The sequence below is a fragment of the Xyrauchen texanus genome, chromosome 7, assembly GCF_025860055.1.
Source record: "Xyrauchen texanus isolate HMW12.3.18 chromosome 7, RBS_HiC_50CHRs, whole genome shotgun sequence".
Lineage (NCBI taxonomy): Eukaryota > Metazoa > Chordata > Actinopteri > Cypriniformes > Catostomidae > Xyrauchen > Xyrauchen texanus.
The window spans coordinates 32,498,818-32,526,803 of record NC_068282.1 but is presented as its reverse complement, the minus strand read 5'-3'; the positions used below and the strand labels follow the sequence as shown (position 1 = coordinate 32,526,803).

Sequence of the window (27,986 nt, the reverse complement as noted above, 5' to 3'; positions counted from 1 at the left end):
AAAGTGAAACCTATTGCTTTGGGCGGCAGCGTTCTACCAGAGACTTTGGTTCTACTCTCTTCTAACGTTTGACGATGGATTAACATCTTTTTTCCCTTTAACCAACCCACTAATATTTTGGCTTTGAATATCTGTAAGGTACCGTATTTCAGAGGTTTACTTTCGCTTTATCAGTGCATTGTAGTAAATAAGTCTTTGTAAACAACTAATAGCATCGACGTTGAAAAGGTCAGCTTCAAGTTTTGTGTACTTTCACAGGAAGTGTATTTATCTATTTTATTAATCGCAACATGCTTTAGCCCATGTTTTGAAACATTAACGTTTTTATCGACATGTTTAACCGGACCCGGAAATATTTTACCGATTAAAACTGTTAATCGTCCTAACGCACTGAATGTGCGCCACCACAACAACGGAGTCCTGTTCACCAACAGATGTTGCGACAGCTAAACGGCATAAACCGTTTTTACTTGAAAATGTATTCTAGTGTCTGCAGTAATGAATCGCTTCAGTACCCCAGATACCATACGTACATCTCCGAGATGTCTGTTTCAGATATTTTCATCTGGAAAGCTTCAGAAGCCACGTACACACTGCAGCTAAATTCGGTTGTTAGTTCACCTTAGGCCCAAGTACACGCTACAAAATTTCGGGACTGAATCCTCTACATTTTCATTCCATGTGTACGGGGGCCGGATTCACGAAAATGTTCTTAAGAAAAAAATCAAGTTCTTAGGATAAATTATACGACGTGTGTAAGAACGTTCCTAAGTACAATTCTTGGAAAATTCATAAGAAGTTCTCAAATATTTTCGAACATCTTATTTTTATTTTTAATAATAAAAAGACAGGCTTTGACATTGTCTGATAAGCCTGCTCATGGGCTTGTCTTGTCTAATAGCCTACAACAAATGCAATACTTCAACACTGGTAAATTGTAAACCTTTTTTTCTTCTTCTTTTTAAGTAGCATTCACCTCGCATTAGTTTCTTTGAATGTAAAGTGCGTGAGATATGTTAGTTTAACTAAATGAACCGTCATAGGAGAATTTACTTGCTGCTAACAATTTGATACATTTTCATTTGACATGGAGGAAAAGAATGTCTCGGTTAAGTATGTAACCTCGGTTCCCTGAGACGAAGGGAACGAAACATTGACGCATTATGGGGAGTGCCTTCATACACAACCTATTTGAAACCTCTATATAATAATGACAATATTCTAAAATTGGCTGTGGTGTTTGATCCACGATTGTTTTGGCACGAAACTGACCGCTATAAAAACAGGTGCACAGAATTTCCTAATTTCTTTCTGCATTTCTTCAGAATTTCTGACTGAGAACCAGGAGTACATCGCTCTTGTCTCAAGAACTCTGAGTCTTGTAGTGTGACTAGCATTCACAATGTCTCGTTCCCTTAGTCACAGGGAACCGTGGTTACGTACGTAACAGAGACATTCCTTTACAACTCAGTCCACTGGACACTGCGTATTTACACATATGGGGAACAGAATCCCATAACTTCCCCGAGAGGAAACATGGCGGTACAGTTTTATAGGACAACGACCGACATGAGCATGCCACAGTGAGTGATCTTCGTGATGGCCAGGAGGAGAGCGCTCATAACGATTATATGAACTATAATCATATAGTATTATTAACTCCTTATGAACCCAGTAAGGAAGGTAGTTTATTTATAATGAAAGGGCTTGTGACTTTATGGTAATTATAACGGCCTGAATGCAGGCGGTTGTGTAATGATGGGGAGCCCGTACTTAAAGGGAAGGGCATAAGTATATATTTATATGGCCAATGAATAGCAAAAGCTCTAAACAGAGAGGACTTGTGTTTTGAGATGACCATCCTGCTGCAAATCATACAGTATATCTTGTAAGGACACACAATTCGTCCATGCCCATGAGGAGGCCATGCCTTTAGTTGAGTGTGCTTTAACACCAATTGGGCAAGTCTGGCCCTGCGACTCATAAGCCAGGGTAATTGCATTGACAAGTCTTTGCTTGGAGACGGACATTCCTTTTGTGCATCCTCCATAGCATATAAAGAGCTGATCAGACAGACTGAACTGGCGGGTGCGCTCAACGTATGCGTGTAGCGCCCGCCCAGGGCATAACTAATGCAAAGATTGTTCCTCATCTGAATTAAATTGAGGAGGGAAGAAGGTCAGAACATGAACCACACGTGCTCAGGACCTTGTGTACATAGTCTTTTCTGCCGTTGACACTGGCTCTTGAAAGCCCAGGGCCAAACTCAACATGAATTGTTGACTGATAGTGCATGCATGTCACCTACCCGTTTTTCTGAGGCCAGAGCAAGCAGTAGTGCGGTCTTAATGGAGAGCATGCTCAAATCAACAGAGTCCAAAGGCTCGAAGGGGGCCCTGCGAGAGCTTTTAGGACTAAAGTTGAGTCCCAAGTCAGGAGTGTAGCCTGCCGAGTTGGGTTAAATCGTCTTGATCCTTTAAGCCTTGTGCATCAATTAAAAAAAGTTACACATAGGTTCATTATGGACAAAAATGGCCATGTCCAAAAACTGTCATAAAAATATTATAGATTTATATTTTTTTCCACTTTCACTGACATAATTTTTTTAACCAGCATCAGCTCTAATCATAATGACCAAACATTCATTCATTTTTAGAATTTTAACCCTTTAAACGCTGGTTTGTTTACATAATGCCACTGTTGTTTTTTAGGAAAAAATGAAAAATAGTAATTATTTTCAATTTAATAGATGCTAAGCAGAATTTTTTTCTTTGATTATTAGAGCCTCGGATATGTCAATGATTAACAACAACATTCATTTTGATGCTTTCATATTTTTTATGCAGTATCAGATTTAAAAAAAGCTACCACTTAGGTCCATAATGGACAAAAATGGCCATGTCAAAAAGTGTCATAAAAATATTATAGAATAATATTTTTTCTACTTTCACTGACTTATATTTTAACCAGAATCAGTTCTAATCATAGTTACCAAACATTCATTTATTTTCAGAATTTTAACACTTTAACAACAACATTCATTTTGATGCTTATACAGTATCAGATTTTAAAAAAAGCTACCACTTAGGTCCATAATGGACAAAAATGGCCATGTCAAAAAAGTGTCATAAAAATATTATAGAATAATATTTTTTTCTACTTTCACTGACTTATATTTTAACCAGCATCAGTTCTAATCATAATTACCAAACATTCATTTATTTTCAGAATTTTAACACTTTAAACGCCGGTTTGTTTACATAATGCCACTGTTGTTTTTTATAAAAATATAATAATTATAATTATTTTCAATTTAATAAATGCTAAACAAAATTTTTTTTATTTTTATTATTAGAGCCTCAGACACATACAAACCACACTCTGAAATCCACACCAGCACACTCACACAATTATATATTCATAATGTATCTAATTGGCTCTATAATATGCATAAGCCAAAAACAGCAGAAAACAACAACAAAAGCGATGATATGCCAAACCTGAAAAAATGGCACGATCTGGTAAAAAATATTTAAAATGTACATTTTGAAGCCTTGCCAACATAATGAAAGCATGTTAAACAAGATTGCATAATTTTATAGTTAAATGGCACTGGGATTAAAAATCGCAGTTTTAATGGGTTTCAATGTGCCATTTTTGTCCAAAACGACGCTAAGAGGGAGTATTTTGTGTAACTAGTGCAAAAAATATTTTTTTAAAGAAAATAGGGTGAAATATTAAAAATCCAATAAAAATTCACACCTGTGGAAAATTTTATGCAGTTAGCATTAACACAGACAAAGTTATCAAAAAAACAAAACTGAAAAAGCCAAAAATGTCCACAAGGATGCACAAGGGTTAAGGAACTTTATGATTAAATCATTCTTGCCTATAGAGGTGCCGGTTTCATGTGTGTGATACACAGATATAGTGATACACACATACACTTTGAGCGTTGACTAGGTGAGTCCTGCGTCTAATCACTCTTGAAGAATTATTAGAATTTCATGTATGGGGCAGTTTACTGGGTCCTTGCTGTGTGAGAGACACCTATTAGCGAACACCTTCCATTTATGGGCCTTTTCCACTGCACGGTACTGCTCGACTCAACTCGACTCTGCTCGCTTTTTTGGGATTTTCCACTGTGGATAGTACCTGGAAACGTATACTTTTTTTTTAGTACCACCTTGGTCGTGGTTCCAAGCGAGCCGAGCCGATACTAAATGTGAAATCAAAATCCTGCAGATTACTGATTGATCAGGGAGAATCGTCACTACTAGTGTCACTGGATTTCTGACACGTGACATCAACCCGCTAGTTTTAAAGTTTGCAACAGCGATAACAGTATCATTTGTTCATGCGACTTTGGAATTGTGAAAAAAGAAATGGCTGTGTGCAAAACCACGCCGTGGTCAATAAACGAGGTGCAGACGGTCCACTCGTTAGCGATGAGCAAAACGAAAAAGTCTCTCAGGAAGTGTCTCAGCTGTTGGCTGCACACGGCTACCACTGTACCTACCAACAGTGTAGGGAAAAGTAAAAAAAACTTAAGTGACTACAGAACCATCAAGAAAAAGTGGAAGTGGTTCGACCAAATGGATGATATCTAAACCGGCGAGCAATGGGAGGGAGAGTGCACTGGACTGGTACATTTTAGTGTTGTCAAAAATACCGGCACTCCAGTACCAAGTCGGTACTGAAACAAAACATTTTTTACGATACCAGAATTTCTGAAGGTACCGGAGTACCGAGTACTGGGTCTACCCGGTACCCAATCAGAGTTGGGAACTTAACGCTCACAACAAGCAAAAGATGACAACAAGCAAAGCTGCTGCAGAGTCTCAACTTTCTCTCTTGTCGAAAAAAAAAGTGGAAAAAGCCAGGTTTGGAAATTCTTTGTATTTGAGGCTGATGAAAAGGGAAACATCATAGATCAGCAAAAACGTTTTTTGTAAAACACTGCTTTCACAATTTTCTGATGAAAGGAGGAAACACATAAAAATTTATAAAGCACCTGAAAGACAGACACCCGGATTTATTCAAGCAAATAAAGCAGGTTAGTTTAAAAGCATATTATCATTTGCATTAGGGCTGAAACGATTAGTCGACATTATCGACGACGTCGAAAATTTAAATATGACGAGAAACATTTTCATCGTCGAATAGTCGTTTGATCTCATTTAACGTAAAATTAAATCATATTAAAATAATGACGCGTGAGAGCAGCACTGCAGTTCATGCCTGAATGAGGAGAAGAATTACACAGATCACAGTCCAGATGCACTCTAAACATTCACAGCTTCATTTTATGTAGATCCAAAAGTATTAGGGAATTATATAAAAAAAAAAAGTTAATTCAGAAGCAGTCTCGTTGTGGAATAAGCGGAGCCGGAGCTCTTTAAAGGAAACATCTCGGCGTTACAAATGCAGTTATATTTAATGTGTTATAGCTTTATTGAAGTTAAAATAATACAGAAGCAGCTCATGTTAATAACTATAAACTCAGAAACTGGCATTTCTCTGTGTGGTCAGTGCATCTTCAATGAGATGCGCGAATGTCCCGATCTAAGGGGGAGAGATTGAAACTGCACCCGGCTGAGAGAGACTCTGCCTCGGCGACACTCAGCTAGATTAGAACGCGATTGCTCGCGACTTATTATGCAGCTAGATTAGAACGCGATTGCTCGCGACTTATTTAATCATAATATATGTCACTGTGCATTTCTTATCGTGAAGAAAAATGGCAATATGCAGCTATATTAATAAGACAGCACTTGCTCATTAGTTTGGAAATAGTTTTTTATTCATTCTATTGTAAGCTTGTTTAATTTGTTTTTTTTTTTTAGTACTTGGTAAAAACTTAAAGTAAAAGTTGCAAAAGTTGAAGCAAATCTTATATAAGTGTTCAAAAATACTTTAAGCATACATTGTACAGTTTTGTTATAATTAAAATATAATATATTTAAATTAAAGTGTTGCTCAATGGCATATTTCTGTTCTTAGTTCTGCTGCTAATGTTTTGTTAACTTTGTTAATAAAAGAGTGTTGTTTAGTAACCTGTTTTTGCTTTGGTACCGAAAATGGTATCGAGTACTGTGAAATTTCAATGGTATTGGTACCGACTACTGAAATTTTGGTACCGTGACAACACTAGTACATTTTGTTACCTTAACTCTGTACTCTGCTTGAAAGCTTCACTTTATTTCATTGAGCAGTTGAATGATGAGCTAGAAGCTAACAGATAGTGGTTGTGTTATTGTTTTGGTCAGTTTGTGTCATGTTTAAGATGATGTCACGGCAGTAAAGGCGGCACAACTATGACGATCTTCCTATAATCCCACCCACGTTGAGGGACACTAAACTTCAGTGGAAATGTGGACGGTGCTCTGGCTTGTAAAATGGTGTTCATGACTGAACAGGTCAGTTCTGGTGCATGTAGTGTTCAGGGTACACACCTACTGTTCAAGGGCCATACATGCGGGTACCGCAGCTGGGGCCGGGGATGCCAGATTGTGCCTTGCACCTGAGAGAGGAGATCCCTCTTCAGTGGTATTTCCCATGGTGAGCCGTACAGAATCTCCATCATTTCCGGAAACCATGACTGGTTGGCCATTTGGTGCAACTAATAGAACCGTTTCCTTGTCCTCTCTGACTTTGCATATGACAGAGTGTATTAGGCATACTATAGGAAAAGCGTATTTGTGTTTTGCAGGCAATTTGTGTGCCATTGCGTCCCTTCCCAGCGGGGCTTGGGACTTAGAATAACAGAGGGGACAGTGGGCATTCTCCACTGAGGCAAATAGATTGATTTCTACTTTGCAGAATATTTCCAAAATAATCAGTATAGTTTGAGGATGAAGTCTCCATTCGCCCGGTATTACCCCTTAGCGTGACAGTAGGCCTGCGCCGTAATTCAGGCAGCCTGGGACATATGTCACTCTCAGGGAGAGATGATGCTCACTCCATAGGAGATGTGATGCGTCATTCTCAACAGTGGTGGTGAATGAATTTCGCCTTGGCTGTTTATATATGCCACATCTGTCATGTTGACTGAGCAAACCAGGATATGACTGCTCACTATTTCTGACTGAAAGCCTTTAAGGCTAGAATTACAGCTGCTAGCTCTAAGCGGTTGATGTGCCACGCCCTCCTCGCACCTGTCCAGGTGCCAAAAGTTGGACGTCCATTGCACACCGCACCAACCTGTGTTGAAAGCATCCATGGTCACCACTTTCTGCCTGACAACTTGGGACTTCAATACACCTCACTGGTAAAATGCAGGAGGAGCTGTCCGTGGTGTTAAACAGCAGTGGGATCTTTACATTTATGCATTTGGCAGACACTTTTATCCAAAGCAACTTACAGTGCACTTATTACAGTGACAATCCCCCCAGAGCAACATGGAGTAAAGTGCCTTGCTCAAGGACACAATAGTGGTGGCCGTGGGGATCGAACCAGCGATCTTCTGATTAACAGTTATGTGTTTTAGCCCACTACGCCACCACTACTATATATATATATATATATATATATATATATATATATATATATATATATATATATATATATATATATATATATATATATATATATATATATATATATATATATATATATATATATATATATATATATATATATATATATATATATATATATATATATATATATATATATATATATATATATATATATATATATACACTCGGATATAGTGATGCACATCGCGGCACACGGTGCTTCAGCCAGCACTGAAGAGGTCTCATGTGTAAGAGACCTAATGGAATGACGGTGGATGCCACCACCACAGATCCCAATGCTTTCTGAAACAAGTTACAGTGGAAATGTTCTCCCCAGTTTGAACTCCGACGGACACTGTAAAATGGCTGAAGCAGTAAGTCTGTACTGGCATAACAGCCTCTGATTGCGTCAATAACCAATTATCGAGGTAGTTCAAGATGCGCATGCCGCTCAGTCTCAGAGGGGCAAGAACCACATCAATGCACTTTGTGAATGTGCAAGGAGCCAAAGATAGTCCAAAGGTTAGGACTTTGAATTGATACGCTGTTCCCTCGAAGGTGAATCTCAAAAATATCCTGTGATGTTGTACAATTAAAGTATGAATCCTTCAGATCTATCAACGCAAACCAATCGTGTGGGCGTACATGCGATAAGATCCTTTTCTGAATAATAATTTTAATAGGCGCTTTATAAGTGCTTGATTTAAACGCCTCAGATCCAGGATTGGCTGAAGCCCAACATCTTTCTTTGGAACAAGAAAATAACAGCTGTAAAACCATTTTGTGCCTGACAATTTGGCACAATCTCTATTGTGTTTTTCAAGATGAGACTTTGTATTTCGGCTCGTAACACTGATGCGTCATCGAATGAAACCGTGAAAGACAGAACGGCGTTGAATCGGGGTGGCCGGTGTGCAAAATTGGACTGTATAACCATGTTCAATGAATTTTTGCACCATTCTGAAATACCCGTTAGGGCTCGACCATTGCATCCGAATTTGGTAACAGCAGGATATGATATGACACGACGCTCACTATAGGGAAGCGGTTGCGCATAATGTGTGTGCTTTGAAGAGGAAAAAGGGGCTCTTTATTGAAAATGTATGAGCATCTCGTGCATTTGCAACGAATGCTGTATTCTTTTTCGCACTTATTGCATTTTTTATTGCATTTATTTGAGTGCAAGGCACAGAAACAATATTGTGAACAGCAATATCCCTTTCATGACAAACAATAATGGGGAGATGGGGAACAATGTTTTGTGTCTCTCCAATCGAGCCTTTTTTGGAGCAGACCCAGAGGGAATCACAGGTTTTCCGCTTCAAAGGGTTGTGCCCATCAGGCGCGCTTTTGCTGCACGTGCTGATACGCAGGTGTTTGTGAGGCACCAGGTACGGGGCTTTTAGTTGGCTGCTGGCTCGAAAAAGAAGCGAGGGCGAACCGGCTGTGATATACACCGTGTGGGCAAAATGTTTCTTTATAGACTGTGACTGCTGCTGAATCGCAACATAACGCTGAGCTAATTTATTCATAGAGCCGGCTGGGTGGAGACACTGGAGCATCCAAAAGAGTGTCTTTTTCCTTATCACTCATTTCAGCCCTGGAGCACCGCCATTGTGTGGTGTGCTGATCCAGCTTGTTCTGCTGCTGAGTAAGTGGTGCGGATGTTTGTAGACACAGATTGGAAGGATGTACATGTTACTTGCTGGGCAGAGGTGTGCCGCTACCGCCTCCTCCACAGTGGGTAATTGGGCATAACAGTTTTCTTTCCCGTGATCCACATCAAAGAGGATGGCGTCACTGCACGAGCACGCCGTATAAGGTCGTGCAACAGGACTTGAATAGTTTGTTATGAACTTTGGGAAGAATTGTGCAGGATGCTGCCGTTTGATGGTGTCCGGACAGCTGGAACCATTCATTGAGGCGAGACTGTTCAGGTTCCTCTGGGGGAGACCAGTCAGGGTGACTGCCCTTGTAAGGACTCGGAGCATCTCCCTGTCAGTGGCGTGTGCACGTTCGTCACCCGTGCTGGGGGGAGGGGCGGCAGCATCATCCACTGACCATTTGGCTGATGCAGCGAGAATCATGACATCGTCATCATCCCCAGCGTCATATCCGCCAAACGAGACGAGGCTGCACGCTCCTTCAGAGGCCAGAGCTCATCTCGCACATAGTGTACTGGGAAACGTGCTTCGTGGAGATTGAGGGGCTTGTGAGGCGTGTGCTGGGACGAAATCCACACAAATTCGTGAGTGAAGCGACTTGAGACTCATGTCCTTACAGTGAGGACAATCTGTCTCCATGAGAGCTGACTCTGTGTGAGCGCGGCCCAGACAGAAAACACAGCTCTCATGCTTGTCTGACGGCGGGATGTGTCTCTCGCACAAGGAACACTTACGGAACGACATCTTGAAAGACGCGAACTCTTAAGTGACTCTTTTAGATATTATATAAATATATTTACAGTATATATATATATATATATATATATATATATATATGCAGTATATATTTATTTAATTTATAATAATTTATATTTATATCACACAAATACAATTGCTTTTTAAAGGCTACTCTACACCTGCCGACACGATGCAGAGAATGCTGAGGTTCGTTCAACAGTGAAGTGGCGATGCGGCGATATGTTCACCGGATCACTGCAGGGGAGTGGAGAGTCTTCTTGCTGCCGTGAAGATTCAGTTCGCTGACTCATGTGTATCAACAGGGAAAGGTAGAGGGCTTCGAGACAAGAGATGATCGCTGTCTTGAAGGAAGAAATTCTGAGGAAATAGTGTCTGTGCACCTGATTTTATAGCGGTCAGTTTCTTGCCAAAACAAGCGGGGCTCAAACACCATAGCCTATATTATTATAAAGAGGTTTCAAATAGGTTGTGTATGAAGACACGAAACACGTAGCCTGCGTTTGAATTCGCGTGATTGGTCATCACATTAGTAAGCTTCAAAACAACAATTATTGTTGGAATTTGGTGATAACATTTACATGGTTTACAAGCTGAAAATAAAATATAATTAAACACGAAACAGTCAAAAGTTTTTTGTGTATTTTTTATTTTTTTGGTCTAAAATAAAGTTTCTACTTAAACATTCCACTTTGACTTCAGACTCCACATGAAACACACAGTAAATTAATTAAACAACTTACCTTTTAGAATTTAAGACAACCCTGAGGTTAACCTAACTTTAAGATGTTTTTTACGATGATTTAAGAACATTTAATTTTCTTTGAGAATTTTAATGCTGCTTAAGTTTTTTTCTTTAGAAAAAGTTACGAACTTTCTTAAGAAATTTATTGGGGAATACAAATATTCTTAACCTTTTTCTTAAGTTACAAATTAAGAAGAAAATGGTAGTTAATAAGAAATTTCAGTTAAAATTGGTAGTTAAAAAAGAAGTTTTGTGAATCCGGCCCCAGGTATGACTCCCGCAATAGAGAAGATTGACAAGTGATAACCGTAGCAACACTGCAGCGTCTCATGCCTGTGAAACATGAATGCCACTAGTTTTACCCATTTTGTGTTCACTGTTTTTGAGCAAAGAGATTATCCACCACAGATGTATTATCATCTGAAAATGTTTCGTTAGCTGCCGTTATGCTGTTGTTGAACATCTCGCACGCGCTCTGGACGTTTACCTTGAGACCGCAGAGCTGATGAGATGAGAGAGACAGTCTGGAATATATGAATGAATGAAGACATATTTCTGTTCGTGTGATTTATACCAGGAGAAGACGGATCTTACACGCACCATTAATCATACCATAAACACTAGTTGTTCAGTTCAGTTCCATACACACTGCGTGGCATTTTTGAAAATGCTGTTGTCACTACCTGAATTTTTTAGGAGTTAATTCAGTTGTCAGTCATGTATTTTATCAAACTGTGGCTATGTTCACACAGTCAGTATTTGGGATTGACAACCGCATTTACTTTCAGGTGTGAGTCTTTAAATGTTCATATAATAGCTTACATTAGCGGCTTGAATACTGTCTGTATGAACGAACAACTGAAGTCACAGCCGTATTCTACCATAGTGAGAGTGACTGAAGTAAATATTAAAGATGGCGACGTCTATAACACCGGCATGTCTTATCACAATAACACAGAGTTATTAAATAAACAAGTCCAAATGAGGTACGAGTTCATTCAACAGATAATAATTAGCCGACAACGGCTTTGAATGCTTTTTACCCGGGTTCTGAGTGCAGATTTTTCACATGCGGTGAAATACAGGGGTTGGATTAGCCAACTCTATCTCATGGGAAGTTGCTAAAGGCTTGCTGAAATGTTGCTAAAAGTAGCTAAATCATATGATGACATCATTTATTATGTAAGGTCTGCAACCCTACAGGACCCGAGAACACGATGGCTTTGGGGCCGGGCTCAGGCAGTTTTTCAAGTAGGAGTTCAGGTTTGTATGCATGAAAAAACAGGCCTACCGAACTTGTTTCGCACATGCGCTGTCACAGACACGCAAACGGACAAGTTAGGGGCAGTTCGCACCGAATGTGTTTTTGCGCACGCCTGTTCTGTTTTCCCATTATTTAAACACATGCTGGACGAATGTGTTTGACATTTGAACCGCGATTTCGGGTTCGGGCTTAAATTATAACGGATCGTTTGGGCCGGGTACACGGTCTCGGGTACGGGTCGGGTTCAGGTTTCATTTTAAGGCCCGTGTAGACCTCTTTGTAAGACTTCAAATTTACAGATGAAGTCAGAAGTTTACATACACCTTAGCACAAAGAGGCACTGAGTTTGAAGGTATGCCTTAAAATGCATTCACAGGTACACAATTTACTCCAATTAGCCTATCAGAAGCTAATTGGCTAATTGCCAAAATGTTTGACATAATTTTCTGGAATTTTTCAAGCGACTTAAAACGTCTATGTTACGGATGTAACATACGGGTATAAAGGCGAGGCAAATACTAGAGTTCATTCAGGAGTTTTCTGAGGAGCCGGCAATGGTTCTGGCCACTACAGCGGTTCGGCTCAGCGACGTGGCCGGGAAGACACAACGTCTCGTTCCCTCCATCAGGGAAAGGAGGTTACATCCGTAACCTAGACGTTCCCCTTATGTCGCTCTCTCCACGTTGTGTCGGAGAAGCAACACTAGGGGTCCAATTTAAATCCGCCATGCGCTGAGCCGTGTACGTGTTCTGCTGACACAGGTATTTCTTACGTGCCAAACGACCAGCTGTGTCAGACTGCACGTATCCTTCCCCAATGCCCCAAAAAAGTCCTCGTAATCCTTCTGGTTACCCTAGACAGGGGAACAAGGCTACGCTTGCCAACATGGGAACAGGCCAAGCCTAGCTGGGCCTCTTTTCTCTCTATGTTTCTCGCATAGAGCAATAGACAGCCGGGGCCCTTACACGCACTGAGGGAAGGGGGGTCTTACCCAATTTCCTATTCTTTCAGGGGGAAAAGACCCTGCGGAGACCACCCCTACCCAGCTGGGGAGGTAAGGTGGTGAATACATCACATGTGTTTTTAGGCGACACATGGAAGTGGCGCGGTGGTAGATCCAGCCTCAGCGAGGGGGGAGTTGCTATACACGGCAACCGGGGGGCAGCCGAAACTTACCCAAGGAAAAGGCGGGTCTGCTCGTAAGGGGACCGTATCACGGAAAATACACACAGGGGGAGTCCGCGTAGGAGTCTTCACCCTGTGGAGCACCTATTCCAGTACAGGGTAGATTTGAGTACCCGCAGTGGATTGGGTCGGCAAGTTCCTCTGCCGAACTGCGGACCCATGAGGGCCATGGAGGAATCAACCAGGGATTCGAGTTGAATGGAATCTCCTGGGAAAAAAGACGCTATATGAAAGGGCGCTATATGCAAGCGATTCACCCGACCAGCCCATCAGCGTGTTACCGAGTTCTACTGGCTCGGACCTGAGAAAACACGGGATGAAACTGACTTAACTCTGAGATTGTAGTATCTCGTAAAGGTGTTGGGTGTTGCCCAACCCACTGCTCAACAAATGTCTGCCAGGGAGGTACCCCTGGCCAGTGCCCACGAGGACGCAATGCTCCTTGTCGAGTGAGCTCGGACCCGCAATGGGGGGGGCACGGCATGAGTGTGATAAGCCAATGAAATGGCATCTACTACCCAGTGGGTAAGCCTCTGTTTGGAGACAGTGTTTCCTTTCCGCTGTCCCCCAAAGCATACAAAGAGCTGCTCAGAACATATAAAGCTCTGCGTGCGGTCCAGGTAGGTACGCAAAGCATGTACCGGACACAGCAACGATGGGGATGGGTCTGCCTCTTCCCGGGGCAGCGCTTGCAGGTTCACTACCTGGTCTCTTGCAGGTTCACTACCTGGTAGGAACCTTGGCACTTAGCCCGGTCGCGGTCTTAGGATCACATGAGTGTCTGCCTGACCAAACTCCAGGCAAGTGTCGCTAACAGAGAACGCTTGCAGGTCCCCGACCCTCTTGATGGAAGCGAGCGCGATCAGCAGGGCAGTCTTAAGAGAGAGGGCCCTGAGTCCAAGTGATTCTAGCGGCTCGAAGGGAGGTCTCTGGAGGCCCGCGAGGACTACCGAGAGGTCCCAGGAGGGGAACAGGCTTGGCCGGGAGGGATTTAGCCTCCGGGCGCCTCTTAGGAACCTGATGAAGTCATGCTTACCAAGGGACTTGCCGTCTACTGCGTTGTGGTGATCTGCGATAGCAGCGACATACACCTTTAGGGTGGAAGGGGACAGCCTCCCCTCCAGCCTCTCTTGCAGGAATAAGAGCACTGACCTAACTGCGCACCTCTGTGGGTCTTCAGCCCTGGAAGAACACCAATCTGCGAACAAGCGCCACTTCTGGGTATAGAGCTGCCTGGTAGAGGGGGCTCTGGCTTGGTAGATCGTGTCTACGACGGTAGGTGGTAGACCAGCTAGATCTTCCACGTCCCGTCCAGAGACCAGACGTGAAGTTTCCAGAGGTCTGGATGCGGATGCCAGAGCGTGCCCTGCCCCTGAGAAAGAAGGTCCTTCCTCAGGGGAATTTGCCAGGGAGGGGCTTTCGCGAGGAACACAAGGTCCGAGAACCAGGCCTGGTTGGGCCAATAGGGAGCCTCTAGTGTGACTTGTTCCTCGTCCTCCCTGACCTTGCACAGCACCTGTGCAAGAAGGCTCACTGGAGGAAATGCATACTTGCGTAGCCCCTGCGGGCCAGCTGTGTGCCAGCGCGTCTGCCCCAAGGGGAGCCTCTGTTCGGCCGTACCAGAGCGGGCAGTGGGAGGTCTCTCGGGAGGCAAGCAGTTCTACCTGGGCTCTGCCGAACCGTTCCCAAATCAGCTGGACCGACTGGGGGTGGAGCCTCCACTCTCCGCTGGGTAAGCGTTGTCATGACAGTGCGTCCACTATCACGTTGAGCTTGCGGGAATGTGAGTGGCACGCAGCGCCCCAACCCAATCTGGAGGCGTCGGTAGTGACCAGGACGCGTCGGGACACCTGCTGCAGGGGCACTCCTGCCCGTAGAAAGCAGGATATGTGATATCGCCTCCGTCTGTTTCTTCACCGCGGAGAACTGCTGGGTGAAGTCCTCAACGGTGTCGCCGAAGAGACCGAACTGGGAGACTGGGGCATCGAGATAGCGAAGCTTGTCGGTCTCATGCATCTCGAGCAGGTTCAGCCACAGGTGTCGTTCCTGGAACACGAGGGTGGCCATCGCCTACCCGAGTGACTGCGCCATGACCTTCGTGGCTCTGAGGGCGAGGTCGGTCGCTGAGCGCAGTTCCTGCAGCACGTCGGGATCAGGGCTACCCACGTGCAATTCTTTAAGCGCCTTGGCCTGGCGGACTTGCAGGAGGTCCATGGCGTGCAGGGCGGAAGCGGCATTTCCGGCGGCGCTGTAGGCCTTCGCTGTCAGCGAGGATGTTGTCCTACAGGCCTTGGAAGGGAGTACAGGGCGACCGCGCCAGGTGGTAGGGTTTCTGGGGCATAGGTGGAGCGCAACAGCCCTATCCACTGGGGGAATTGGCATGTACCCGTGGGCCGCTCCGCCGTCAAGGGTAGCGAGAGCGGATGAGCGCGGGGCTTTGTGATGTTGTGTGGTGAACGGTGCCCTCCACAGCGACGTCAGCTCATCATGCACCTCCGGGGAAAACGGGACCGGGGGGGCACTCGCATCGTCCTCAATCCCGTTGGAAGAAGGAGCAATGCGGGGGGCGGCTGGAGTGGCTTGCTTTCGGGTTAAAGCGAGCCGCAACCGCAAAGTTGTCATGGTCATGCTCTCGCAGTGAGGGCATGAACCATCCACAAACGCAGCCTCGGTGTGATCACTGCCCAGACACACGAGACAACGCCTGTGGCCGTCTGAAGCGGAGAGCACTCTACCGCATCCAGGAACTACACAGGGGCGGAAGAGCATCTTTATAAAGACGCGTCCTGAAAAGGACAGTCAACGCCACTGTGTATTTTGCTTTTTTAGAGAAAATCACTCTTTTAGAGGAAATCACTCTTTTAATTACTCTTTTGAGTTTATACTGCGCTGTCGAAGCGCCCAGGGGCAATATGCACTGCCGTGCAAGGAGAAATCGCTGCTGTAATGCGCCCTCAGTCCAGCAGCATGCAGTAGGGTCAGGGGAATACAGGAACGGGTGTGTTTTCAAGCGAACAGCATGCACAACCATCGGCTCCGAAGAAAATTTCTGAATGAACTAGTATTTGCCTCGCCTTTATACCCATATGTCCGGGGGCGGACAGTATGCAAATACTGACTGCCAACTTCTCATTGGCCATTTTTCATAGATCAGAGGTATATTCGGTGCTCAAGAGAGACCCCTAGTGTCGCTTCTCCGACACAACGTGGAGAGAGCGACAGAAGGGGAACGTCTAGGTTACGTATGTAACCTCCCCGATGGAGGGAACGAGACGTTGTGTCAGAGAAGCAACACTAGGGGTCTCTCTTGAGCGCCGATATTCACCTCTGAACTATGAAAAAAGGCCAATGAGAGTTGGCAACCAGTATTTGCATGTCCCGCCCCCGGACATACGGGTATATAAGTGCCGCAAATACGGGAGTTCATTCAGGATTTTTCTGAGGAGCCGGAAATGGTCCGGCCACAACAGTGGCTCGGCTCAGCGACGTGGCAGGGGAGACACAACATCTCGTTCCCTCCATTGGGGAACGGAGGTTACATACGTAACCTAGACATTCCCCTTCTGTCGCTCTCTCCACGTTGTGTCAGAGAAGCGACACTAGGGGTCCACTTATAAAAGTGCCATGCGCTGAGCCGTGTACGTGAACTGCTGATACAGGAGCGAGCAGGTATTCTTATGTGCAGGACGACCAACTGTATCAGGCTGCACGTACCCCTCCCCAATGCCCCATTTAAGCCATCAGGATTCCTTATCGTTACCCTGGGGGGGAACAAGGTGCTGGCCGCCAATCTGGGAACGGGCCAAGCCTGGCCGGGCCTCTTTTCTCTCTCTGTTTCTCGCATAGAGCAACTCAGGCCAGGGCCCTTACACGCATTGAGGGAAGGGGGTCTTAGCCCTTATTTAGGGCGGAGAAGACCCTGCGGAGGCCACGCCTACCCGAGAGGGGAGGCAAGTTTAAGTGGCAAAACCATCAGAGGCCTGCCTTAGGGCCTATGTGGAAAAGTTGGTGCGGTGGTGGATACAGCCTCATAGAGGGGGGAACATACAGCACAGCAACCGAGGCAGCCGTGACTGCCTAAGGGAAACACGGGAGTCCGCTCGCCAGAGGGGACAGAACCGTGGTGTTACACACAGGGGGAGTCCGAAGGAGGCCTTACCTGTGGAGCACCTATACCAGTACAGGGTAGCTTGCGGTACCCGCAGTGGCTTGGGTCGGCGAGTTCCTCCGCTGAACTGCAACCCACGAGGGCTAGGGAGGAATCAACCAGTGTCCCAAACCTGAGATCTCCTGGGAATGAAGGTGCACTGTTTCCCCTGGTTAGGGGGAAGGGTGCTAGGAGCAAGCGATTCACCCGGTCAGATCATGGGCGTACTACCGAGTTCTACGGGCTCGGTACCTGAGAAAACACAGGACGATACTGACTCAACTCGGAGATTGTTGAATCTCGCAAAAGTGTTAGGTGTTGCCCAGCCCGCTGCTCTACAAATGTCTGCTAGGGCAGTGCCCCTTGCCAGTGCCCATGAGGACGCAACACTCCTGGTGGAGTGAGCTCGGACCCGCAAGGGGGGGGCACGGCCTGGGTGTGATAAGCCAGGGAAATGGCGTCGACAACCCAGTGGGCGAGTCTCTGCTTGGAGACAGCGTTCCCTTTCTGCTGTCCCCCAAAGCAGACGAAGAGCTGCTCAGAGTGTCTGGTGCTCTGTGTGCGGTCCAGATAAATACGTAAAGCACGTACTGGACGCAGCAGTGAAAGGGCTGGGTCTGCCTCCTCCCGGGGCAGCGCTTGCAGGTTCGCCACCTGATCCCTGAAGGGTGTGGTAGGAACCTTGGGCACATAGCCCGGTCGCGGTCTTAGGATCACGAAAGTGTCTGCTCCAGGCAAGCTTCGCTAACAGTGAACGCATGCAGGTCCCCGACACTCTTGATGGAAGAGAGCGCGATCAGCAGGGCGGTCTTGAGAGAGAGGGCCCTGAGTCCAACTGAGTCAAGCGGCTCGAAGGGGGGTCTCTGGAGTCCCGTAAGGACGACTGAGAGATCCCAGGAGGGGAACAGGTTAGGCCGGGAGGGAGTTATCCTCCGGGCACCTTTTAGGAACCTGACGATTAAGTCGTGTTTACCAAGAGACTTGCCGTCTACCGTGTCGTGGTGGGCCGCGATAGCGGCGACATACACCTTGAGGGTGGAGGGGGACAGCCTCCTCTCCAGCCTCTCCTGAAGAAACACGAGCACTGACCTAACTGCGCACTTCTGCGGGTCTTCGGCACGGGAAGAACACCAGTCCGCGAACAGATGCCACTTTAGAGCGTAAAGATGCCTGGTAGAGGGGGCTCTGGCTTGATTGATTGTATCTATGACGGTCGACGGTAGGCCGGCTAGATCTTCTGCATCCCGTCCAAGGGCCAGACGTGGAGGTTCCAGAGGTCTGGGTGCGGGTGCCAGAGCGTGCCCCGTCCCTGAGAAAGAAGGTCCTTCCTCAGGGGAATTCGCCAGGGAGGGGCTGTCGTGAGGAGCGTGAGGTCCGAAAACCAAGACCGGGTGGGCCAGTAAGGGGCTACCAGAATGACTTGCTCCTCGTCCTCCCTGAACTTGCATAGCACCTGTGCAAGAAGGCTCACTGGGGGAAATGCGTACTTGCGCAGCCCCGCAGGCCAGCTGTGTGCCAACGCGTCTGCCCCGAGGGGAGCCTCTGTCCGGGCATACCAGAGCGGGCAGTGGGAGGTTTCTTGGGAGGCAAACAGGTCTACCTGAGCCTTGCCGAACCGGTCCCAAATCAGCTGGACCGACTGGGGGTGGAGCCTCCACTCTCCGCCAGGCAAGCTTTGTCTTGACAGCGCGTCCGCTATCACATTGAGGATTGCCGGGGATGTGAGTGGCGCGCAGTGACTTGAGCTGCGACGGGCGAGCTGTGACATGTGGAGGTAGCGTACTCCGCCTTGGTGGTTTATGTAGGCTACGACCGTGGTGCTGTCTGTCCTGACTAGGACGTGTTTGTTCCGAATTAACGGAAGAAACTTCTGCAGGGCCAGAAAAACAGCCAGCAGCTCTAGGCAGTTGATGTGCCAGCGCAGTGGGCCTCGGTTCCACCGGCCTGCGGCTGCGCACCCGTTGCACACGGCGCCCCAACCCAATTTGGAGGCGTCGGTTGTGACCAGACCGCGTCGGGACACCTGCTGCAAGGGTACTCCTGCCCTTAGAAAGCAGAGGTCTGTCCAGGGTTTGAAGGTTTGGCGGCAGGCAGAGGTAACTTTTACGTTGTGCGTGCCGCGGTGCCATGCTCGTCTCGGGACTCTATCCACCAGGGGAATCGCCTCGTACCCATGGCGCACTCTGCCGTCGAGGGTGGAGAGGGCAGACGAGCCTGTGGCGGTGTGACGAGTGGAGAGGGGTGCTCTACACGAAGACGTCAGCTTGTCATGCACTTCTGGGAAAAACGGAACCGGGGGGCGAGGCTGTGAGCGGCACCCAGACCCCAGGAACCAGTCGTCCAGCCGTGATGGTTGTGGGGAGGATGGAGGGTTCCAATCCAAGCCCACGCTGTTGGCTGCCCGGGAAAGCATGTCGGTCATCTGTGCGTCGGCCTCAGCCTGGGCGTGCAGGCCCGAAAGCGGCAGCCCAGGGGAGTCCTCAGCTTCAGATACCACGCCCTCCGATGCCGCGGCGAGCTCATCTGCTTCCATCGCAAGAGGGTCTGCAGACTGGCTGTGAGGCGAGTCTCCGCCGCCTCGAGCACGGACGGGAATCAATGAGCGTGCTGGGGTGCGGGTGGTCCGAGGGGGCGTACCCGGCGGAGCTGCACCCGCTGCCATCCCCAAATCGCCTCCATCACCAGCCGCATCGTCCTCAATCCCGTGGGAAGAAGGAGCAACACGGGGGGCGGCTAGAGTGGCTTGCTCACGGTTGTGAGCAAGCCGCGACCGCAACGTTGTCATGGTCATGTTCTCGCAGTGAGAACATGAACCATCCACAAATACAGCCTCGGTGTGATCGGACGCACGAGACGCACGAGACTACGCCTGTGGCTGTCGGAAGCGGAGAGCACTCTACCGCATCCAGAAACAACACAGGGGCGGAAAGGCATCTTTATAAAGACGCGTCCTTAACTCTTTCCCCACCAGCGTTTTTAAAAAAAAGTTGCCAGCCACCGCCAGGGTTTTTGACGATTTTCGCTAAATTTAATGACCCGCAGAATATTTTCTTCCATGAATATATGAAGATGCTATATATCACAATAAAGATCTGAGCCTCTGCTTTTAGGCAAAACAAACAGTTTTATTTTATCTTCCTTTGTTCTTTTTTTATTGCGACTTGAACAGAGGTAGGTTTTGTCAAAAAACAACATTTCAGACAAAAAGCTGAGAAAAAGGCATGTTTATGTCTGATATATTGAGCTTCTCAATACTCCACTTCTTCATGTTTGAGACGATCGCAGTCTGTTTCTTTGATCAAAGAGTTGCGTACTCTTTCAAAACATGCGCAGGGGTCTTCCTTACCGTATAACACCTAAAACACGGAAACCCGGAAAATTCTGTGTTTGGCGGGGAAGCGTTTTTTCATAAAACACGGAAAATTCCGTGTTTGGCGGGGAAAGAGTTAAAAGGACGTTCAACGCCACTGTGTTTTGCTCTTTTAGAGGAAATTACTCTTTTAAATAAAATCATTCTTTTATGAAAAAAGTTCTTTATGAGTTCTTTAATCTGCACTGTCGAAGCGCCCAGGGGCAGGAAGTGCACAGCCGTGCAACAGGAGAAAGCCACTGTTGTGCGCCGTAGAATCCAACAGCATGCAGCAGAGGGATAGCAGGAACTCGGTGTGTATACGTAGCATATTTGCGCTGCTTAAATACCCGTATGTCCGGGGGCGGGACATGCAAATACTGGTTGCCAACTCTCATTGGCCTTTTTTCATAGTTCAGAGGTGAATATCGGCGCTCAAGAGAGACCCCTAGTGTCGCTTCTCTGACACAACGTGGAGAGAGCGACGGAAGGGGAAGTACAATTAACTTAGTGTATGTAAACTTCTGACCCACTGGAATTGTGAAATATTCTGCCTGTAAACAATTGTTGGAAAAATTACATGTGTCATGCACAAAGCAGATATCCTAAATGATTTAACAAAACTATAGTTTGCTAATATGAAATCTGTGGAGTGGTTAAAAAAGGATTTTAAATGACTTCAACCTGAGTTTATGTAAACTTCTGTCTTCAACTGTATATCTAGATGCCTAATAATGCCTTTCATTTAGCTGTTTTGGAGATAATAAGAAATATGTCTTACTTTGAAACATATGGTTTGTGTGATGCTGAACCATTACTGTTTATTACTTGTGCCAGTGTTATGGGGTCACAATGATTTTTGACAGTGGCACCTCATCTGCTCATATCATTTATCTCTATACTTTATTATAGATCAGGGGTTTATATCCATTATCTCTTTCGCCCTGCTAGATACATTTTCAATGCTCTTCTATTGCTGGAGGGTGACTTTTCCTCTCTAAACAGAGAGCAAGCACATGAATTGAGGTTGAGATTGTCACAACAAATACCAACAACATGAAAGCTTGTCAGTCATTTCACTTGTCAGTGTAAATGTGTATGTATGTATATTTAATGTCACTATGCTTTGGCCATGTAAAGCTTTTCATTTACCATGCCAATAAAGCTATTTTTATCTTGAATAATTCGATTTATAGAACATCGGTTTGCACGTAAGTGGAGGTCAGTTGCATTTCTTGAAACGTAGTGGGCGCTAGAACACTGAGAAAAATTAGACATCATTCATGATAGAGCTGATTTTTTTCTGTCACCATATGTGGACTAATGTCACTAAAGCACACTACAAAAGTCGCTAAAATTATCTAGTTGCCAGATGGCTCTTTACTCGCTAAGGGGGCTCAAAAAGTTGCTAAATCTAGCGGGAAAGTCACTAAGTTGGCAACAGTGGTTAGACCTTCGGATGACATGCAGATAATATCTCCTTCTCTGTGAGTTAACAAAACTCCCATGATTAACACGAGACACGTTAGTGTACAGTGCAGAGTGGCTTTCACATTATACGACATGATAGACAACTAGTTTGTCCAGTGCGGTTCCGTTCACACAGCAACAGGTTTGCAGAGAATGCAGCTCTGAGACCCGAAAATCAGGTGTCAGTTTGGTTATAGAATACAGTTTTCACACACATAATAACCATCCTGTGTTTGAACCCAACCGTATTAAGCACTCAAAACATGTCTACAACCATATTCTGCTGCTGTGTGAACTCGGCCTGTGTGTACAGAACAGGATTATGCACTGAAAGGTAAATTGACAACCAAATTTACAGTAGCTGCATTGTGAACGTGGCCCTTAATACTTGAATGGCCAGGGGGGTGGGATCTTTTTTTATATTTGGGGCAGTGTAAAGTCTGATTGTGTTGGGCCCCTGCCATATCTAGGCACAAGAATACCATACACCATAAAAAATGATGGGGAAATTATTAGCCCAACTCAACATTGTTGCGAGTTTTGAATGGGAAGGTACCACTTACCTATTCTAGCTTAACATATTTTAGAACAAGCTACTAAAGAATAATTCAAGAGCATTCTCCGTACTCTTTCCACTGTTATAGCCAACAAACCAAGTGTAGTGATTCAATTACACGAGTATTCATATATACATATATATATATGTGTGTGTGTGTGTGTGTGTATTGTGTTTTTCTTTTTAATCGACTAACACAATTTTCTTAATTGTAAACTCTCTTCTTCACTTTTTATCTCTCAAGATAAACATGGCTTCAGTGATGGTTGTGGTCCTTGCTGTAGTTTGTCCCTTCATCCCTACTGTGAAGCCCAGTGAAGGTACATGCTTTAATATACAGTAATTGATTGCATTTGCTTTTTTTATTTTGAGAGTAGAAAAAGTACTCACATTATAGTTTATATTATGTTTATATCCTGTTTGCATTAAAGAATACATTTAAAATGTTTGTACCTTGTTACCATTTTTTACAGCTTTGTGGAAATTGGAATGTCAGTCTACAGTTGGAATTGTTGGTCAGACCACAGTTATCAAATGCCATATCAAATACAGTGGTGATATCGATGTTGTTGGAGTTGCCTTGACAAATGTGAAGCAGGATAAGCCAGTTTTTCAACATCTAATTAAAAAAACACCATCAGGAGACCCACGCTTTAGTCTAGTAAACCAAGAAAAGGATCTATCACTGCAACTCTCTGACACAATGTTTTCTGATGAGGGTGAATATGAGTACTATGTTGCAACAAACATTGGTGAAAAAACAGCAAAACTTAGCATCAGTGTCACAGGTGAAAGTGATTCATTAATATTTTTTTTACCAATAGACATCAGCACACAGACTCATATATTGTACAATGGGAATTAATATTCATGAAACAAACACTGATCTTTTGTCATTTCTGTAAATTGAAAATATTCCATTTTATAGTCCCTTTCTGTTTCAGTTTTATTCACTATTCACAAACTAACATAACACAAATGTCAACCATTTCTTTTTTGCCTGACTGAAACAGACATTTTAGTTTCAGATTTACATAATGCTCTCTATTTTCCTCAGTACTTACATGCATAGTTTTTTGTTTTTCTCTCCAAAAAGCCAAGTACAAAGATCCCATCACTAGTTCATTGCCTGAAAATATCACAGATGGAGGACCTGTTGACCTTTACTGCAATGCTACTGACGGCTACCCAGCAGGAACCATTCATTGGTTTGACCAATCTGGAACAAATTGGACCATTAATTCAATTCTGACAAAAGCCATCAAGGACAAAAATGGCTCAAAATCTGTGGCTTTATCCAGCAAACTGACATTCAAGTCTATTGACTCCAGTCTGGCGCCATTTAGATGTGTTGTCCTCAACAGCAAATATTTCCAGGAAGGAGAGAGGACATTTCAGATCATGCTCAAACGTAATTAAACTTGTTTTTCTGTTTGCTTTCTTTCAGTTAGCTGAGTGATTATTCAAGATAATCCAGAATCCAGGTATCAGGTTGTGCAATTTAGTTGGTCCTTTTAAGTTTCCATCTTCTTTGTAACATATTTGTTATAATCTCCACAAATTTGTCATTACACTCAAGGGCATTGTCAGACTGACAGTAGCATTGTTAGAATAATATATAGCCTACATAATGGTATAAAACTGGTTGACATTTTTTAACTGACAACATATACTGATAAATTGTGTTGAGAATTGCAAACAAAAGTGCAGGCCATTTTACATTGAGAAGCTTCTTTATTTTTTGCTTATGTAATTATGGTGCAATACATCACCAATATTGCCTTGTGATCTGCTCCATATCAACAATCAACAAGAGCTATCTCATGTTACCAACAATCAGCAGATCTCTACACCTGGAAAGGCATGCTCTTTGTACTGAAGATATTTTGAACAAGTGTTATTGACAGTTAACTTTGATGTAAAGTATATTTATGTTTAAATATTTGTTTCTCCAGAGGAATTTGAAAAGGTGCCTTTGGGATCTAAAACAACAAACATTGTTGCTGGCATGATGGTTATTGGTTCACTTATTGCTGGTCTCCTTCTTGCTTTGTTGATCTGCAGAAGAAGAGGTCATCAGCGTGAGTATACTCTATCTTAACATTTGCTGTAACCTCTGTGCATGGGTAGTTTACATATAACATATCCATTAACTTTTTTATGTAACATCAAGATTTTAGGTTAAAACATAGGATTTTTTTTTAATAATATGTCCTGTAACTGGTCACCATTTTATTTTGTCCTTTTGAACATCAAGACATGAAAACTATGCAAGTACTAAACCTTTTAACAAAGACAAATTGTTCAAGCAAGCACACTTGGCTACTAAATCCTTTCTTGATACTGATTTTGATTCTAAAGGAATTTAATCAACTCTAGTTAATTAAAACCACTGTCACCATTTTAGTGGCTTGAACAAATGTAGGAATGATTTCTGTGAAACAACAGGCTTTTTACATTTTTCTCCAAAGATGTAACCATTTATGAACAGATTGGAAATGTTGCTGCTTGGAATAGTTTTGTGGGAAATTGTTTTACTTTAGGGATCAGGATTTTTTTTTTTAACTTTCCACTTTTCCGGCCAGATGTTAACACTGAATTACAGAGAGAGATACAGATATTTAGACATACTGTAGACTGTAAGATAATAATAGATGTATTTGTTCTTAAATTATCAAGCAATCGATAATTATTATTATTTATTTAATTTTCATTTTGTGTTTTAAGTAGGTTATCACTCAGGACATGCTGCTGAAACTGATAAGGAACATGGCACTGTTTAGAATCAGGTAACATTTTTGCTCATGTTAAAGGGATATTGTTTCACCCAATAATTCAAATTCTCTCATCATTTATTACCCTCATGTCATCCCAGATGTGTATGACTTTCTTTCTTCTTTGTATCTTTGTTGCTCCAAAAATGACATAAATAAAAGTAATCCATATGACTCCAGTGGTTAAATCCACAAAATCCTTTGAGTCCTTTTTTAACTCTAAATCTCCACTTTCACATCTGAAAGTCACATGTGGTGCCTGTTTAGTTTCACTTTCACATCTGAAAGTGAAAGTGGAGATTTAGAGTAAAAAAGGACTTACATTTTTATCTGTTTCTCACCCACACCTATCGTTTCGCTTCTGAAAACATGTATTTCACCAGTGGAGTCATATGGATTACTTTTATGTTTACTTTTAATGGCTACAACGGTCTGGTCACCGTTCACTTGTATTGAAATGACCTCAGAACTGAGATATTCTTCTAAAAAACAAATTGTGTTTCACTGAAGAAAGAGTCATACACATTTGGGATGGCATGAGGGTGAGTAAATGATGAGAGAATTTTAATTTTTGGGTAAAAAAAATAGCATATCAACTGGTACAGTAATATTTGTTTAAAATAGTTCATATGTTCAGTTACATGACTGAAATTTAGTTATATACTTTAATGTTTTGTATTATTTTTCCCCCTCAGTCTTGAAGCTTCCACTAATGGAGGATGAAAAGGACACTAAGCCCTGATTCATACTTTGCATACTTAGGCCCAATGACTGCCATTATTTCACTAAAACTAAAGTGAAGCTACAAAGACACTATAACAGATACTGTCAACTTCATTTTGTGATTGTTTTGCCAATAATGACTGTAATAATAATAATAATAATAATAATTTGTATGTGAGGTTTGTTTAAAGTGTAGTCTTGTGAAATTGTATTGTTTTGCCTCTGCTGGGGGCTGCAGATTGACCCAAAAGGCTTCAGGTTTCGTGTAGTCTTTAAAATTCTCATGATTACCTACAAGGCTTTGCATGGTTTAACTTTTAACCCCTTACACTCCAAAGCGTGATCTCCGCTCCTCCGAATCAATTTTTTTAACTGTTCCTTCTTCTCGTCTACATTTTATGGGTGACAGGGCGTTCTCTTCTTTTGCTCCAAAACTGTGGAATTCTCTTCCCTCTGAGGTTAGACAGGCTGAATCTTTTTAAATCTTCTTTTAAAACTCACTTTTTTAGGGTTGCTTTTCTGTGATTATGTGATTTATTATTGTATTATTTTAAAATGTTTTTAATTGCATGTTTTCTTGTATTAATGTATTTCCATTTTTCTCTTGTAAAGCGCTTTGAGATGCAACTTTTAAAGGCGCTATATAAAATAAAGTTTTATTATTATTATTACTGAAGTATTGATATTACACACACTGCATAACAAATACATAATTATTTTATCCCAGCATGGTTGCTGTTAACTGGGGTGGCACTGTGGCTCAGTGGTTAGCACTTTCACCTTCTGGCTCAACTGGCTCTTTCTGTGTGTACTTTGTATGTACTCCCTTAGTGTGTTAGTGTGGGTTTCCTCTGGGTGCTCTGCTTTCCCCCACAAGTCCAAAAACATGCAAGTGAATTGGAGACTCTAAATTGCCCCGTAGGCGTGAGTGAGAGTCCGGCAGCTACTGGGGGTTGTGTCAGGAAGCGCATCCAGTGTAAAACGTGCCAAGTCAAATATGCGGATCATCTGCTGTGGCGACCCCCTTATAGGAGCAGTCAAAAGAAGAAGATAGTTGATGTTAACTACAGATAAACAATTGTGCACTATAAAAAAATTGTTTCCTCTAAAAATTAAAATTCTGTCATCATTTACTCATGCCATTCCAAAGTTGTTTGACTTTAAAGGAGATGCTTAGAATAATGTCCATGCTGTCCAATCATTTATACTGTTTGGTTATGTAAAATGTCCTGGAAAAATAATGTCTCGAAAAGAGTGGCAGCACTCTTTTGGGAAACATGGCACTTTTGTTTTAGTACTTTTATTAGATGCTTAACCACCCTTTGACAACAATTTAAACTGTCAGATATATATATATGTGTGTGTGTGTGTGTGTGTGTGTGTGTGTGTGTGTGTGTGTGTGTTGCAGTAATTTAGTAATTAGGAAAAAGTTTAAACAATTTGGATTGTAATTGTATGCAGCAATTCTGTATCCTTAAAGTTTAACATTGTGTATAGTGTATGTATCAATCTTAAAGATTTTGCAACGTTGTGGTTTAACTGTTATGGTTCAATTTTAATATCAGGTTTTTAGTCCTGCTTAGACTTACAAATTATTAAGTGAGTTACAGATTAATATACTGAAAAAAAGGGGGAAACACATGTTGTTCAATTGACACAGCAAAATTGTGTTTTCTCTTCTAAACTTGGTTTCTTTGCTTTTGATTAATAACATTTTCTAAAATGTGCACTCTACTAGATTACATTATGTTGGTAAATTCTGAACCAAATAGGTATGTTCAATTTTTTTTTTTTGCTGTTTGTTAAATTGACTTTATTAAAATGAGCTAATGC

General features: G+C 43.6%; 1 protein-coding gene and 1 pseudogene across 3 annotated transcripts; one reads left to right on the top strand and one right to left on the bottom strand.

Moving 5' to 3' along the window:
• LOC127646988 (trinucleotide repeat-containing gene 6C protein-like) overlaps window positions 1-27,986 on the bottom strand; it is a 551,486-nt pseudogene that overhangs the window by 73,209 nt on the left and 450,291 nt on the right.
• On the top strand, window positions 6-27,982 carry LOC127646991 (uncharacterized). Of its 3 annotated transcripts, none has more exons than XM_052131027.1 (7): window positions 6-138; window positions 22,901-22,976; window positions 23,130-23,444; window positions 23,753-24,067; window positions 24,612-24,737; window positions 25,384-25,445; window positions 26,126-27,982. In XM_052131027.1, exons 2-6 carry the CDS (start codon window positions 22,907-22,909, stop codon window positions 25,437-25,439), a joined length of 882 nt encoding a protein of 293 aa, XP_051986987.1. In that variant the 5' UTR covers window positions 6-138; window positions 22,901-22,906; the 3' UTR covers window positions 25,440-25,445; window positions 26,126-27,982. The 3 variants fall into 3 exon arrangements, with proteins under 3 accessions (XP_051986987.1, XP_051986985.1, XP_051986986.1); XM_052131025.1 differs by lacking the exon at window positions 6-138 and adding an exon at window positions 11,766-11,948; XM_052131026.1 differs by lacking the exon at window positions 6-138 and adding an exon at window positions 11,773-11,948 and having other exon boundaries at window positions 25,387-25,445.

Excerpts from the sequence above, each read along its gene's own strand:
- LOC127646991 (XM_052131025.1), top strand. The coding sequence starts at position 11,823 with ATGTTGCTAAAAGTAGCTAAATCATATGATGACATCATTTATTATGTA. Across the intron at positions 23,445-23,752 it reads ACTTAGCATCAGTGTCACAG|CCAAGTACAAAGATCCCATC; the intron begins GTGAAAGTGATT and ends CTCTCCAAAAAG. Across the intron at positions 24,738-25,383 it reads CAGAAGAAGAGGTCATCAGC|TAGGTTATCACTCAGGACAT; the intron begins GTGAGTATACTC and ends TTGTGTTTTAAG.